The sequence below is a fragment of the Diabrotica virgifera genome, chromosome 2 (genome assembly GCF_917563875.1).
Source record: "Diabrotica virgifera virgifera chromosome 2, PGI_DIABVI_V3a".
Classification (NCBI taxonomy): Eukaryota; Metazoa; Arthropoda; class Insecta; order Coleoptera; family Chrysomelidae; genus Diabrotica; species Diabrotica virgifera.
Window position 1 is genome coordinate 17177091 of NC_065444.1, and position 16432 is coordinate 17193522.

The 16432-nt window shown below is 31.6% G+C and overlaps 1 protein-coding gene across 2 annotated transcripts in view; it reads right to left on the bottom strand.

The window, feature by feature from the left end:
* Nucleotides 1–1985: 1985 nt before the first annotated feature.
* The window catches only part of LOC126879461 (cytosolic carboxypeptidase-like protein 5), a 61262-nt gene continuing 46815 nt past the window's right edge, over nucleotides 1986–16432 (bottom strand). For both annotated transcript variants that reach the window (XM_050642480.1, XM_050642481.1), the window contains one exon: nucleotides 1986–2773. In XM_050642480.1, the coding sequence (XP_050498437.1) occupies nucleotides 2081–2773 (693 nt within the window). In that variant the 3' untranslated portion in view covers nucleotides 1986–2080. The remainder of the gene's footprint in view (nucleotides 2774–16432) is intronic.

Consider the following 16432-nt stretch of genomic DNA (forward strand, 5'->3'; position numbering starts at 1 on the left):
AAGGTAGGGAATGGTCCAAGGATCATTTTCTATATTATGCCGCATACGCTAAAACCTTGGGGGTGGATGCCACCCAATCTCGGGGGTGGGAATTTTTTATTACATTTTAACCATGTAATTCTATGGAAAAAGTGATTCTAAGAAAAAAATGTTTTTTACATTTTCTTCGTAAAACTAATATTTTTCGAGTTATTCGCGCTTGAAAATAACAGTTTTTCGACGAAAAAATCTTTTTTAGAGGGTTTTTGAGAATACCTCGAAAAATATTCTATATATTTTTGGCGATAAAAAGTTTCTTCAGAAATGATTTTGTAGGATTTTTAAAGATCTATAAGACTGTGTAAATTAAATTCCGTAAGATCCCTTAGTTTTTAATTGGGGCGGGTTTAAAGGGCTCGAATAAGGAGGTGTTTGCTGGTAAATAGAGGTTTTAAACAGCTATATCTGGCTAACTATTCACTGTAATGAAAATCTATGCACAGGGTAATTTTAATCATTAAAAAAGCTACAACTTAGTAGTTCATAATTTTTTTCGTATCTTCAGTATTTTCGGAGATATTTTGAAGTAAAAGGTGAAAAATACCAAATTGCAAAAAATAAATTTTCCTTTAAACTCCAATTTTTCCAAAATGAGGCATTTTAAATAGTGCACACTCCTTGAGTGTATTGATAATATAAATATAAAAGGAACTACAGAAAGGTGAAGATCAATTTTGAATTAGGAAGATAGTTAGGGGGTTGTTTTCACTGATTTTTTCGTAGAGAAAAGCAGGTACCGACATTTTTTTGATTTTAAGTCGCTTAATTTTCAGGCTAGAAACTTTTTATTATTTTTTTAAGATCTAATTGTATACTTGAAAAAAGATTATTTAAGTTTTCCTCGAAAAATGCAAATTTTTCCCATTATTTGGCTTTGAATATTTCAAATTATCCATTTGACGAAAAAAGCTAACCTTTAACATGCTGTATCTCGGTTTGTATTGGTCTTAAAGATATTATTGGGAAAGAATTTGGTTTGTGTTAATAAAAGATACAATTTTGATATCTACAGTTTTTTTGACTAAATGCATTTTTTTCGAGGTATTCTCAAAAAACCCTGAAAAAAAGTCGATATTTTCGTCGAAAAACTGTTATTTTCAAGCGCGAATAACTCAAAAATATTAGTTTTACGAAGAAAATGTAAAAAACATTTTTTTCTTAGAAACCCTTTTTCCGTCGAATTACATGGTTAAAATGTAATAAAAAATTCCCACCCCCGAGATGGGGTGGCAACCACCCCCAAGGTTTTAGCGTATGATAGCGGCATGATATAGAAAATGATCCTTAGACTATTCCCTACCTTCTGTGAAAATTTCAAGTAAATCCATGCTGAACGAAAAAATTGCGAGCCAAAATGCTTCATTTCCTCAATCGACTATTGGGGCCGACCGACCGGCTCTGTCCCGTCATACAGCTGACCGGCTATAATAACTTTTATTTATATTTAATTTAGAATGTGTGTACTGATTTTCAGCCTTAGTAAATGGATTTAATTACCTTCGTAGGAAAGCAACTTTGCTACCCTCTCAGTAACCCCTGTTCTACGTTTCGCTTGACCGACCGCAGTATGTTTCTCTACACACTCACAGTAATCAACTGTGAAAAATCTAGGTTTAGTAAATTCAAAGAGATTTTTCAGCGCTGCCTCTCCGTCTTTAAGCCGAATGACAACAAATAGAGTAGTAAGTTCGGCGAGAGACGGTTCCCCAAAAGGAAGAATCAGTGGGAAGACCACGAAAACGATAACTTACTGAAGGCACATTGAAAAAACAGAGTCATATCTACACAAAAAGAAGAAGAAATACCTGATGAATCAAAGTTAATATAATAATTATTCGTAGATTTGTTGATGATATGCTCATAATAAAAATAGCAATATCTACACGTCTCTCCAAGTCTTTCCGTTGCTGAATCAATCTTGATATATTTCACAAATGAGATAAAAACCCATACCGATATCCATTTATTTTTACAGTATATAATGAAAATTGTTTCGAGACAGTCATTCTAAATTACAAATTAGTCCATTTACAATATGTTTCTACTTAGCCTTCAATTTCTTCTTCTTCTTTTTATCGACCTTTCCCAGAATATCAGCGGCACTGGCCAACCGCCTTAAATTTCTTCTAGCTTTAGTTTTGGCGAAATTGTGTACCCTAAAACAACCACCTCCTTGTTTGCTGGTACCCGGCTCAGAAAAGGACTTGTTGGGGAGATGGTAGGGTGGAGCTGAGAAGACACGAGCTTTTCGGGTGTACAGTTGGGGGTGGGTGGAGTTTTTCTCCCATGCTACAACGAGGCTGTCGTCGAATTTGTCGTTATTTTCATATTTGGCTATAACTGCTTTGCCCTCGCTGTTGTTTATGAAGCAAATCTCCCTCAGGTGCACGCCTTCCTCTTTGTTCTTCTCTGATGGGACAGGTGTAGTGGTTTGGGTGCTAGTTTCTAGTTTACCCTTAGAACGGTTACTCGCCTCTATCCCTGCTGGTTTCTTGGTTCCTTTATTGATGGGTTTTACTTTTTCTGTGGAATTTTTCGACTTTAAAGTTAGCTCTTTCCTGGTTTTTGCTTTGAAAGGTTGTTTGTTGACTTTTATTCCCGACTTTGAGGAACTGGGTTGGGCGAGGTTTTCTTTTCTATCCAGAGGTATTGGTGCGCTTCTGGACTTTGGTTTTTTCGGGATTGGTTTGGGTATCGAAGTTCTGTTCTTGAAGATGGTACGTGTCGATTTAGCCTGAAGCAAGAAAATTCTTACCAACGTATATTTTAGTTAAACTAAAGCAACTAGGGTGTAGCGTACATAATGATCTTCAAACGATTGTGGGATGAGAGGGTTATAGCCTGTTACTGTTTAGTTTTGTACAAGATGAACAATTTTAATTGAACTCTAAAACATAACGCAAAATCATTTTTTGATTTATGTTGTCTAATTTTCAGAAACATAAATAAGTATAATGTCTTTTTAAGGGTTACCCCCGTTAAGATTGGCAAAATGCCTTCACTCCCATAATTAAATTTTTTAATTTTTTTACTTTCTCTGTGATTAAAAAATAAAACTCCGCGCAATTTTAGACCACCACTCCTCTACCCCGACCCCCAAAAGGCCATTTTTCCTTTTTATTTTTTTTTGTGGGTTTCAATTTAAAAATATCCAAAAAATTCACACGCATAGTTGAGACTTAATTATTTTTTATAGATCCGTAGGTTGAGTGTACATAACCTAAAATTTTTTGAAGTTATACTTATTTAGGCGCGATTGAGAGTAAAATTTTATAATTCTGCGCGCATGCGCACACAGACAGTATGGTATAAACGTTATACGGGATCTGATTGGATGTTAAAATCATCTGTCAATAATTGTTCAATATGGAGATTTTGGATAAACAAATTAATGTTGTGTATATTAGTTTTTATTGTTGTGATGGCAGAGAAAAATGCAAGTTTATAATATCGTAGTGACTTTTGAAATAGTTTTTAAAAGCGACAGGTACGTAATAATTGTAAATGTTTCAGTATCCTAATAAAAAATTTCATAGGTAGGATCTACCTATTTGGAAAATTTAAAAAGAACCTACTAAAATAGTATGTAATGCTTTGATTTACATAATTTGATTACCATCAAAATGTCTATCAATATTCACCTAATATATTGTTTTCTTACTCTATGTTTTGTTGTATTCTAATATTTCTTTCAATTCTAAATAATTTCAATTCAAAATCAAAATAATTTGGTTAAATTCAGAACCGTCAAAAGTTTAATCCGTTTAGTTAGTTGAACTTCGCACATGATGACACACGGTCTCCGTGGGTAAACGTTTAAGGTGAATGAATTTCAACACTAACTGCGCTGATAAGCGGGTTCGAACCCCAATGGAAACTTTTATTTTTTTATACATTTTATGATTGTAAGTTTATTATATAATTTTTTTTTCAGAAAATACGTATTTAGTTAAAATTTTTTCCTACATTGTTCAGAAATCATTTGTGGCATTTTTCAATGTGTTTGTTTGTGTGTGTTTTATTCTTTTATTATTTTAATTTTTGGCACTGTTTTAATAAAAATTTTTGAGAAGTAGTAAGTATTAAAATTAGATTAATATTTAAATAAAATATAAATAAACTGTTTAAAGTATATTAATTTCGTTGAAATCATATAATAGAAGTATAACTTCTTACGTGCGTACAAAGTACACACACATTCTTTTTTTATTTTTTTTTTTTTAGAAAAAAGCGTATAACATATTATATGGAGATGGCTGCAAGTCTATTTTTTTTGTTTTGTTCTGTAAAAAATATATTAATAATTTTTTTAGATTTTTTGGTAAGAGGCACGAAAAACTCTTTTTTTTTTCGGGTTTTGGGGATTTTTTCCATTTTATAGACTTTGAAAATAAATCAAATTTTAGGTTTTTTATGGGTTGCATATATTTTGAAGTAATTGAGCCCTTTGACGTTTAAAAATTGGACGAAATACCTTTAAACACCAAAAAATAACATGGCTTTTCACGGCTTTTGAGGGGTTTTGTGATTTTTTGCGGAGTTAATCATATTTTTGAGATTGATACAATCAGAATCAATGTTCTCAATTTATTTTCTAATTTTGTAATTTTAGCCCGCAACCCTTCCCCTTGATTACATTAAATTTAAAATTTCAAAGAATTCACACTTATTCTTAAGACATTTAAAAAGTTTGTCGATTTTTATTGACCCGTAGTTTAAGTGTAGGTACATAATATAAAAATGCATTTCTTTTTCTAAAAAAGCGTTTAAATTTTTTTGGAGATGGTTGCAGGTCTATTTTATTTTGTGTATTTTATCAAAAAACACATTTCTGATTTTTTCCGTAAGGTTTCCCACTTCAAAAAGACAAAAAACTTGTTTTATACGCTGTGAGCTCGTACGTAGAGGGGATATTTATAAATTCGCGAGCGCCAGTAGTGGCAAGTCTGTAAACGTTTACAGGAAATTTGACATAAATGTCAAAGTGATTAATGTAAAATTAAAATTAAAAACATTAATTATAAAACATATTAGTTGGTCAAAGCTGTGGTATATATTTTTACCTTAAATATACTTACGTTTTAAATACTGAATTTGCGTTTTTTTAATGTTCCGTAATATGTAATTATAAATTAATCTATTAATCGTAGCGCCATCTACACGATAAGTGTGAAAGTATCCGAAGTAAGAAATTAATATTTCATCAATAGAACGTCAAAATGATTAGCAAAATCTTAAAAAAATCTGTTACAATTTAATTACCTTTTAGCGTTGTAAATATTAAGCGATAACAATTAAATAATAAATTTAAAAATTACCGGTGAAAGTTGAATTAGTAATCCGCCAGGAGCGACACCAGCGAAGCTCAGAGCGTATAGGGGATTTTCTCCATTTTATGGACTTCAAAATAGATCAAGTCAAGTTTTTTTATAGGTTATATAATTTGAAGTACACGAGTCTTTTAGAACATTCAAAAATTGGGAGAAACACCTTTAAACCCCCCAAAAGCCATGTATGTTCATGGTTTTTAGGTATCTTGAAAAATTGTGTTAATATTATTACTAAATTTATAATGTTCATCTTGTAGAAAAATACATCAAATTAAAATTTCTCTGTGATAATAAATTATTACTAACGCAAAATATATGTAATAGATGACTTACCTTTCTAACGTTTTTTTTTTAATTAAAAACAAAAGAAATAATATGGTCTTTAGTGAAAGCCAATTAAAAAAACTTTGTCTATTTCCATTGCAATGGAATACATTGCAGATATTTTTGAGAAGTTGATACCGACTAAATGCAGCAAATTACTTACATTTAATTATTTAATATTTTTTAGAATGACACCTTAAAACGCTACTTATAGGCCTTTTCATCACTTGATGAACGCTTGCGCAGCCGTCATGTTGACAACAATACTTTCGCGCTGTCTTGATCAACAAGTTAAGCATCATTAGGTACTTGTTTACTACACAAATATCAATAATTTTTTAGAAGAAGACATTTTAATTTATTAACCGCTTCAAATTTCTTTTAATAATTGTAATATTTAAAACATCAATTTATCAACAAAATAATTAATTTAATCATATAACTACTTATACTAAATTTAAAATTAAGATGCAGTAGAAATAAACAAACCAAGACACGTTAAATGCTACTAATAGCACTCCCGAATCATAATTTACAATGTATAAATTTTGGAAATCATGATTTGGAATTTACAATATACATTGTAAATTATGATTCGGGAGTGCTATTAGTAGCATTTAACGTATCTTGGTTTGTTTATTTATATTCTTTTTCTCATAGGCATCTTTCCTTTTTCTATTATAAACTTGCATTTGTCTCTCCCAGCTAACAATGTTCGTACAGTATTTCTCATGATCATCTTTCAGTGCGTCACAATTTTTCGATTTCTTTCTAACGCATTAAATTGTATGTGACAGAAAAAAGGCACGTCTGTCATTACAGACATTTATAACATTTATTCTAGTTGGCGATAGATGCCACTATAATCGAAAAAAAATTATTTACGAATTATATAATATATCTACGAATATAATCTGTACAATTTATAAGACTATACAAATCAAACACCATTTTATAAATGCTTCTTCTTCTTCTTCTTTTATATAGGCAGTACTGCCTGTTTTTCTTCAACGGTGCCTTTCATTCTGCCCCTAAGTTGTCATTCCATCTTTTCCTTGGGCGTCCTATACTTCTCCTGCCTAACGGTGACTTGTCCCTGGCTATTCTTACTATCCTTGATTCAGACATCCTGCTTATGTGCTATCTACTCTTCTTTTCTGTTCTTTACCCAGGTATTTATATTGTCTACCCCACATATGCGTCTGATTTCCTCACTTCTTACCCTATCCTGTAGTCGTTTTCTTCCTTCCTAGTCACTTCTTACCCTATCATTTTCTTATTTTATAAATGCAATAAACACAATTGATTTGTTTTTATGCCAAATTGCAAACAACTGTCTTGTTAGAATAAATGTATATTATCACGGACTTACCTTTTTTTCTATCATTTGTGACGCACTGAAAAATGCCCATGAAAAGGACCATACTGCATCTTGATTGTAAATTTAGTATAATTTGTTTTTGTTACAAAATAAATAAATCTGAATATATTTTTTTGCGTTGTGAATGATCATAGAAAAAATCATGTATACTACTCGCATTTAATTGCCATTATGATGCTCGTATTCTATACGACACTCACCGCTACGTGGCTCATGTCGTATCTTTCATACTCGCATCATAATGACCATCATATTGTTCTGAAGCTGTAGGCAAATTACTAATTTCTTTGGGAATAGGACACAATTTAAGTTTGAGATTAAATTCATTTGACTTTTCAACTTCCATTTCGGAAATCGTTATCAAAATACAAAATATGTATAAATAAAATACATGTATTATCATTAAATGCTCGTTTCGTAATACATATACTATTTCGTATTTCTTATCCTAATTATGTGTTTACAGGCACTTTATTTTTATCTTTATATCACTGACCTAATCTAACATGCTTGTTTACAACAAACGGTACGAAAAAATGCGTGCGTACAAAAAAATTGTGATAAAAAGGCCTATTAATAAAAATACATTATGTCTGTTACTCTCAAACAGAATAAAATAATTTTATTTTTATTAACTACACGAAATTTTTATTTGATGTGGGCAATAGGTAAAAATCGGGTAACCATCTATTAGTGAACTTCATTTTTGGCAAATCTACATATTTCTGAATCGGTTACTTACATTAGTTGATAATTTTGGAAGGAATGAGTACTTAAATTGGTAGCTGTCAACAAAAATAACAGTAAAATAAAAAATACCGCACAAAAATGTCGGACCAGATTTCAGTGTTTTATTTCTAAATAAACTGAGTTTAAAAAATTAATGTATTTTCAAATGCAGAAGGATTTTCCAACAAAAAGACGTTTTAAATTCACTGTGTGACTCAAGTATTCCTTACATCACCATAACATACATATAAAGGACTTCGTATTGAAGTCCTTTGAAATATACCTATATACCATTTGTTGAAAATATTTGAGTGAGTTAAAACGAACAAAAATATAATCTACGGTGAGCCTAAATTATCGTGCAATAGTTAGTTCTAAATACATAGTATGTTCCATTTACTTGCCAAATTCGATTTTTCTTCTTAATATCCTCCTAGAACAATCCGTATCTGTAGTGACTTCTTCTCTTTTGAGTAGTGTACCCAGATTTAGGAGTTAACGAAGATTCAAAGTTTCGGAGCTACGAATATTATTTTCAACTTTAGGTTGGGAAGAAGACAAAATCTTGTCTGACTCCTCTTTGAATGAAAATTTTGTCAGCTTCTCGGTCGTCTATCAGAATCCGAGGCTATTTGTTTCCAATATAAATTTTGTACAAGCCTAAATTTTAGATCTCTATCATCTATTTACATCATCTCTAGATATTCAAACAGCCTATGTTTGACCCTAGCAAACACCTTTTCAAAATCTATAAAGCAGACGTAAATTGGTTTTTGTTCTTGCTACGATCTTTGCAATAATGTTGACATTGTGAACAAGAATGTTCAATGTTGAACAACATTGTTCCCAATCCTTTTCTTTCAAGAACAGAAATAGTCACGTATTTAGTGTTATTCGAGTTAATGTTAACATCAAGAAATACCCTATTCGTCCCATTGTATTATTTGTATACCTAATCGGTAGCAATCTCCAATATAATCTTTAATTATATGGACATTTTTAGAGTATTATTATCCGTGCAATGTCTTGTTCTTTTATCGAATGATAAATGGTTATGAAATATCAATCCAACTTTGGAATGTCTTTTTCAATCAATAAATAGTCTGTGCATCCTCATGTTATATTGATATCCATTTTTGATCTATCTGATCACGTAAATATAAAATTTTCTTTTATTATAATGTCTACTTATTATTATTACTTCGGTGTATTAGGTACGTTTTTCTGTACTTACCTGCTTCTATAGATTCTGGTACTGCTCATCACATACACTCGTTTTCTCATGTTTACTTTTTATATATTATATATTTTAAGGTAATTGTACAAGGACCTAAGATTGTCCTTAGGTAATGCCTTTTCCTAAGGTAAAAAATTTACCCCGGAAAAGTTGCGAAAAATTCGATTTTCAGAAAAACGCAACCTGGTTTAAATGTGAATTTCCTTTTTTTTGCTTATCTCATATGACATTTTCAGTACGCAAAAAGGCATAAGGGGATAAAATCGTGGTTGACCTTCGTACTGAGATCTGACAGTCCATAGGTGTAATACCATCGTGCTCAAGAGATTTATATATAGAGATCGGGCTCAAAAATACAGGGGAAAAATCGTTGCCTAAGTGATACCACAGACAGCTGAAGAACCTAAAGGTTCTATTTGGCTTTTATACAAGAGCTTTGAGTTTAGAATTGGGGGTATTCAAAAATACAAACACACAGACTATATGGAATAAATACAACATTTTTCTTAGTTTGATATTTCTAGTCTCTTCTAATCCTCTAATTATTGTATTTTTCACAATAATAGAAGCATTTTTTCTTTACATTACGTTTTCTTTGTTTTTTGCTTTACTTACTTCTTGATATGTTTATTTTAAGTAGCTAATGCATCATATCATATTTATGTCCTTTGACCACTTCACGATATTGCTTAACTTTTGTTAAAAAATCCTCATACATGTAAATTGAGTCTTACTGAAAATATGAAAAATGAACTGTGACAAATCAGTAACACTGGTTTTAGTAGGAAATATTTTTTTAATTAAGTTCAACGCTTGATATCTGGTCTTAAAAAAGATTTCAACAAAAAAACAAGCAAGTAATGTGCGTTTACACAGCGTTATTTATAAGTATTACCCCGTAATTTAATTCCAAATAAAGCAGTCTCTCAATTTTCATCCCCCTACGATTCCATAAACTAACGATATGATATGAGTTAAAGTCTCTTATTTCTTTAAACCCTTTTTTTCTATCCGATATCTCTCTTTCCTCCTATACTTCTCTGCCCCATGCCAGACGTTTCCATCATCATCATCAATCACCCCTGATTTGTCCATTTTTGCAATGGTTCTGTAGCTGACTCAAAACTGCGTTGAACCAACAGTACTGTCAAATGTTTCCAACTTGTTTTATACATTCTATTTTTGGTATCCAGATTTCCTTTCCATACAACAAAGTTAAGAATATATAACACTTTAAGTCCTTCATCCACAGTTCCATAGTAAGGTCACGATTACTGAAACTTTTATATTTTTGCACATGCTTGTCTCACAATTTTAATTCAGGTCCTTATTTCTCTACTTTGGTCACTGTTCTCATTTACCTAGGTTTCCAGATTTATTGTTTTGTAATAATCATGTTGTTAATGGTTTTTCCCTTTATTATTATACTGCATTCTTTCTATAATAAGGCCTCCGTAAAACAGCTTCGCTGTAAGAGTTTAACAACAATGGGGATTCCTGTCACATTTCTTGTTTAACAACTACGTTTTCTACCTCGTTTTAGTACAGATGAATTTTAATACGTATACCTTGACTGTCCACATTCTGTTCCCTTAGTAGTCAAAGTATACAAGTTTCTGATGCCGTTCTCTGTCGAATGCCTTCTTAAAATCAATGAAGTAGACATCAGATGTTAAAAGTGTAAGTGGACCGAGACTTCTCTCGGTCCTAATTCTTTTCTGAATTTAAACTGGGTATCATCTCTATACCTTCATCCAGTACCTTTTTTATAACTTTCCGTGAATTATTTTCACGAATATTTTAAACTTGTGGCTTATCAAGGATATTGGTCTGCACTGGGAACATTCAGAAACATGCACTGTATTCGGTAGTGTTTAGAAGGTATATAGCACGTATTCTCAACGGCGGATCCAGCAACCTTGCAAGGAGGGGGCAATGAAATTAAAAATTTCTCGTCACTCGCGTACGCAGGATTCTTTTTCGGTATGGGCTGTTACTTTATTTTTCTTCATGTACCATGTCTTTTCAGAACGTTAGTTACTATCATAGCTATCTTAATTTTATTCACTGCCACCCTAAATCAACTACGAAATGCTTTTTCGTCCTGGACTGCGTTTGCCTTCTATTTTCACTTGCATAATATTTTGTGGCAACCTATATTTAAAACTTCTCATTACATGTCCATATTACTCCACTTTTCTCTTCTTGATGCCTTCTATAATCTCAGTAGTCTGGCTGAGACGTTCTAGTATTTGTGGAGTTTCGAATCTTCTTCACCCAAGATAGTTTTAAAATTCTTCTATAGAACCACATTTCGAAAGCCTCAAAGCGATTTAGGTAAGTAGATCGATTTTATTCACAGTCCAGGACTCGACACCATACAGTAAGACCGAGAACACGTACTTTGGAGAAGGAATTTTGTTTTATGTTTCATTCCGTTATTCAGTTGTCGACAGGACACAAAACTCACTATTTATTTTCAATCGTAATTATCTCTTTCTTAAAAAAAGGCGACACCAGGCGAAGTCTCAAGGAGGGGGCAATTGACCCCATTGACCCCCCCTTGGATCCGCGCCTGCGTATTCTTCTTCTAGTTCCATGACCGTTATCCATGCGTTATCGTGATGTTATTGGCAGCAGCTCTAAATAATAATGTACTCGACTTTCCGTACAAATAAACTTATTAAAGTAAATGCATTAAAAATTATTCAATTTATTTTAATTTTGTTTGGTTTATTATAAATTTCATTTACCATAATTGTTTTAGAGACATCTAAGAATTCTTGGAGGATGAACATCCTGTTGAATAGGGGTATATACAGGGTTTTATCATCAATTCACTTAATTAAGTCGGCGGGTATCTCAAATGGGTCTATTCAGGCCTGCCGACAAGGGGGGTCCTGGTTACCCCCCTGGATAATTACAGCTTAAGATAAAACTAGGTTATTGATAAATTTGGTCAAGATCGAAGGAGATTACAGTTTTTATTTACCTATTAATCTTTTTTTGTATTATATATGATTATTAAAATATAAATTGTTCTTGTTCTTTCATTCATTTCTAGAATAGAAAAGCGACTTTGAGCACCCTAAATTTTTTTCTGGCGGCGGCCCTGGGTCTATTACTTTTCCGTTCTTTGCATTTTTAATAGCTTATCCTCATTCTCTCATTATTACTTTCTTCCATTTGTTTTTGTAATTCTTCTTGTATCTTTCAATAAGCTTTGAATAGAATCATTATATTTTTTTCATATTCTAAGTTTATTCGTGATATCCGTAATAAGTTTACCGTCATCATATTTGAGTATTCCATATAGCGGTCTTTTTTCTGCTTCTTCTACGGCACTACAGCTCAAATTGAGCTGGCCTCCTTTATTTTTTACCTCCACCCTTGGTTGTCTGTGGCTGCTTTTCTCCATGCAGGGACTCCTAAAAGTGCTTGTGCGTCGCTGCTAACTGTGTCTTCCCAGCGCTTTCTTAGCTTTCCAACCTGTCTCTTTCCCTGCATTCTAGCGTTCAATGCTCTTTTTCGTAGCATATCCTCTCTCATTCTTATCACATTTCCGGTCTTTTTTTGGTATTTGGTAATTCCTTTATTGTTTTTGCATATTAAAGCTTATTTTCTATCATACTAGTTCTATTGCAATGCATTGATCGGTTACCCACTGTTGTTTGGCATCGTTTATCTTTACTCTCATTTTTCTTTGTTGTAGTTCTATGTAATTTAATTTACGTTACTCAACGTTACTCGTAGCTTTCAGTATCATTCAAGATTTCGGAAGTCATCCACTTCTAGCTTTTATTTATACTTTCTAGTTGTAGAGTTTCTCTCCATGCCTCTACTAGTGCTTTTTGTATCTTGTACCACTTTTCGTCGACACTTTTTGATCTAAAGACGGTTCCCTTTACTTCATTCAGATTTCTGTTAACTTTTTGATTTAATTTTTGCTACATCGCGTTTATTTTATTTTTGTACTATCTAATGTCGGTTTATTTTGTTTTCTTTAATCTTTTTTAATTTCACTTGCATTACTGCTATCACTGGGTTATGGTCCGAGTTAAAATCTACTTCTGGAGTATGCCTTTAGGTTATTTCAATTTTGACAGCAAATTACAGGTATAAAACTCATAAATGTCGCTATATAAAAGTACTAAGCCTCGATCCCACGTACCAAAAAAAGTTGATTAATAGCAAGCTGAAAATGTGTTAATAGCTTAACGGTGTCTAGTCGGACAAACTTTGATGTACGGAAACAATGAAACAGGGGAAGTTTTAATTGTAGAACATGATTTTAATTGTGGACCGTGTCATCCTGACAAGTTTAAAATTATGAAAACTAGCAAGTTGTTTTTAAGTTTATTCAATATCAAATTTTATATAATATATGAAAAAATGTTTGTCCGACAAATATGTTTGGCATTTTAATAGGTCCGACACGTAGAACATGTAAAATGACAGGAATTATGTTGGTGGTAAATAGCAGGCTGATTTTTGCATGAGAGTTTAATGAAAGTGTAACAAATCAATATGAAGTTCTGTCCGACAAAATACATGGACGTTTTCGTAGTCTGACGTTCCAAATTTTTAACCTGTTTCACAATTAAAACTTCACCTGTTCTAGTGTTCCCATACATCAAAGTTTGTCCGACTAGACACCGTTAGGCTATTAACAAATTTTCAGATTGCTATTAATCAACTTTTTTTGGTACGCGGGATCCTCTTTTTTAATATGGGTGCGAGTGCTGCAAAAGCATTCTGGAAGCAGAAAAACGTAAAGAAATAAAAATTTAAAATTGTTAAAATGTTTTAATATAAAAGCCTAGCATCTACATTCTTATTATTGTCTTGTACATTTACATGAGTCATAATACACAAAAAAATACTAAAAAAATTAATCACAGATATGAGGAAGTAGATGGATGTCTTTTGGTGGCAAGAGATTAACAAGAACTTTTGAGATTCAACAATGATAATTTAACTACATAAAATATTATCTTTTTCTTGTTACTAGGTTTAATTGGTCCACATGTTACGCTAGCAATGAGGATGCATTATGGTTGGGTAAAAATATTTAAAATCTCTGTTAAGCATTAAAATATTAATCTAGAAAAATAAAAGGAATAGAATGAGTCAAAATATTTTCTAATCAACTTGATTGATTACCAATATTGCACATTATTTATCTGATATACCTAACTTGTGATCAAGTGGTTTAATTTTTGAACTAAATCTAAACATTTTTATATAATACTTATAATTTTCAGTCTTTTTTAATCAGCTCGATATATCTTTATATCAACAACATTATTCAACAAAAAGAAAAATCTCTAAATATGCTTCTTAACAGAATTGACATTTTTGATATGTGAAGATAATTTCATAATTTTGGCCATTGAACGCGTTCAAATTTTACCTAGAGAGCATTGTCTAGATGAGTCCTTAAAGTATATTGGTGTGGATTAGCTTTGATTTAATATAAAAATGAAACAAATATAACGATTGAGCAAAACTATGTTTATATCGCTACTTCAATACAAAAGGGCCACAAATCAAAATCACATTTTTTACAGAGGAGCTACTCAAAGTTTTGACATTTATTTTTGGTTCATTTTTCTTTTATTTTTTATCATTTATATGCAAGTAATATATTGATAGAAAGGTAAATTTAAACTGTATTTGATATTGTATTTAGATACAGCGTAAGTATTTTCCTGAAAGAGATATTAGCAGATATGGCCCTTTTGTATAAAAAATATTTCTTATGTCATGATAGGAATTTGAAATAAACGGACACATACCAAAAAAACAAACATTTTAATCAATGTTTTTGTCACTAATTAATGTAGATTTTGAGTAAAATTATTACAAAAAGTCTTATCTTATCAAAAAAAATATTACAATGTCAGTCTACAAAAATAACAAAAGTTAATTCCAAAACTACTACTAAAAGGTACAAAATTTATAACTTAATGTCTTAACACTAGCTGGATAATAAAAAAAGGTATCAATGTTTTACAGCTGTTTAGTGTCTCCAATAAAAACAGTTTTTAACAATTCAACAAAATTCAATGTATCAATTGTCAACGGTTCCTAGGGCAAATTATTAGATATAATAAATAAATCTGGATCTCGGAGGTAAACTTCATAGTTACTGTTCAGCAATGTATTTTTACCAGATTTATTTATGACTATCGGATGTAATAAACCTTACTCAACAATAATAACCCATAGAGAGACAAAAACAGTGCCGAAATGAAATTTTTATTATTAAATGTGTAAATCTAGACGAGGTAAAAAAATTTGACCAATGTTTATAATTTTTCTACTGAATGGGTGTTTGTAATGTAATCAAACAAAGTGTATTAATCAGTTTACTACATCATAAAATATACAGGGTAAATTTTTTCTTACAATTTAAGCAAAACTGTTATTGGTTGAAAAAAATTAAACTTTTAGTACCCCATAAATAGATCTAATGGGTTAATGGTCGCTCGTGTCAGAGCGTGTACAAAATTGCCAATAAGGCACGCTCTCGTATTAGAGCGTGTACATTAAGGGGTTAATAAACTACATAAGAGGCATCAAAACATTTCAATATTATTGTTGTCTGATATAACGAGATCTGCTTATAACGAGGGTCTTGGTCCGCCATTTCAGTTCTCGTTATGGAGAGTCTACTGTGCAAGTAAATAAAACAACGGCATTTTACTTTCTAAAGACCGCGTCCCACCATCAAATAATTTGATCAAACTGGTTTGAGCAAACTGAAAATGACAGTTAGTGACGTCACATCCTGAGTGTTCATTGTGGATAATAATGAAAAATTTTAATTTTAAATAAAGTACAAACAAGTTAGACAACTCAATACAAAAAATTTGATCAAACTAGACTGATAGTGAGAGCACAGATTTTTAGAATTTCAAAAAAACTGCAATTGTGACGTCACTTTGACGTACTTCCTCAAGTACGTCAAGTTTGCTCAAACTGTTTGATCAAATTATTTGATGGTGAGACGCGGCCTTAATAATAACATTTGACTGTCATAGAAAAATGCAAAACAGTCGTGTCCCAATATATGGTCCTTTTTTATTTTAAATGATATACTAACTACGAGAATATCATAAGCAAAATGAATGTATTCTGTAATACATCATTTTTGATTGAGAAAAAAAATATATATTATGCGAATATTTTGTATAAAATGGCCTCATTACGCATCTCTTTTGATTAAGAAATAATAATGTACTTACGTGAATCTTCTGTGCAAAACGGACGTATTTCGGAATGTGGCACTTTCGTTTATAAAAACGGTAAAAATGACTAGGGTTTTTTGAAATGTGGCTCTTTAGCACAAAGGAAACGTGCGTTCACTTCGACTGCCAGGACACAACC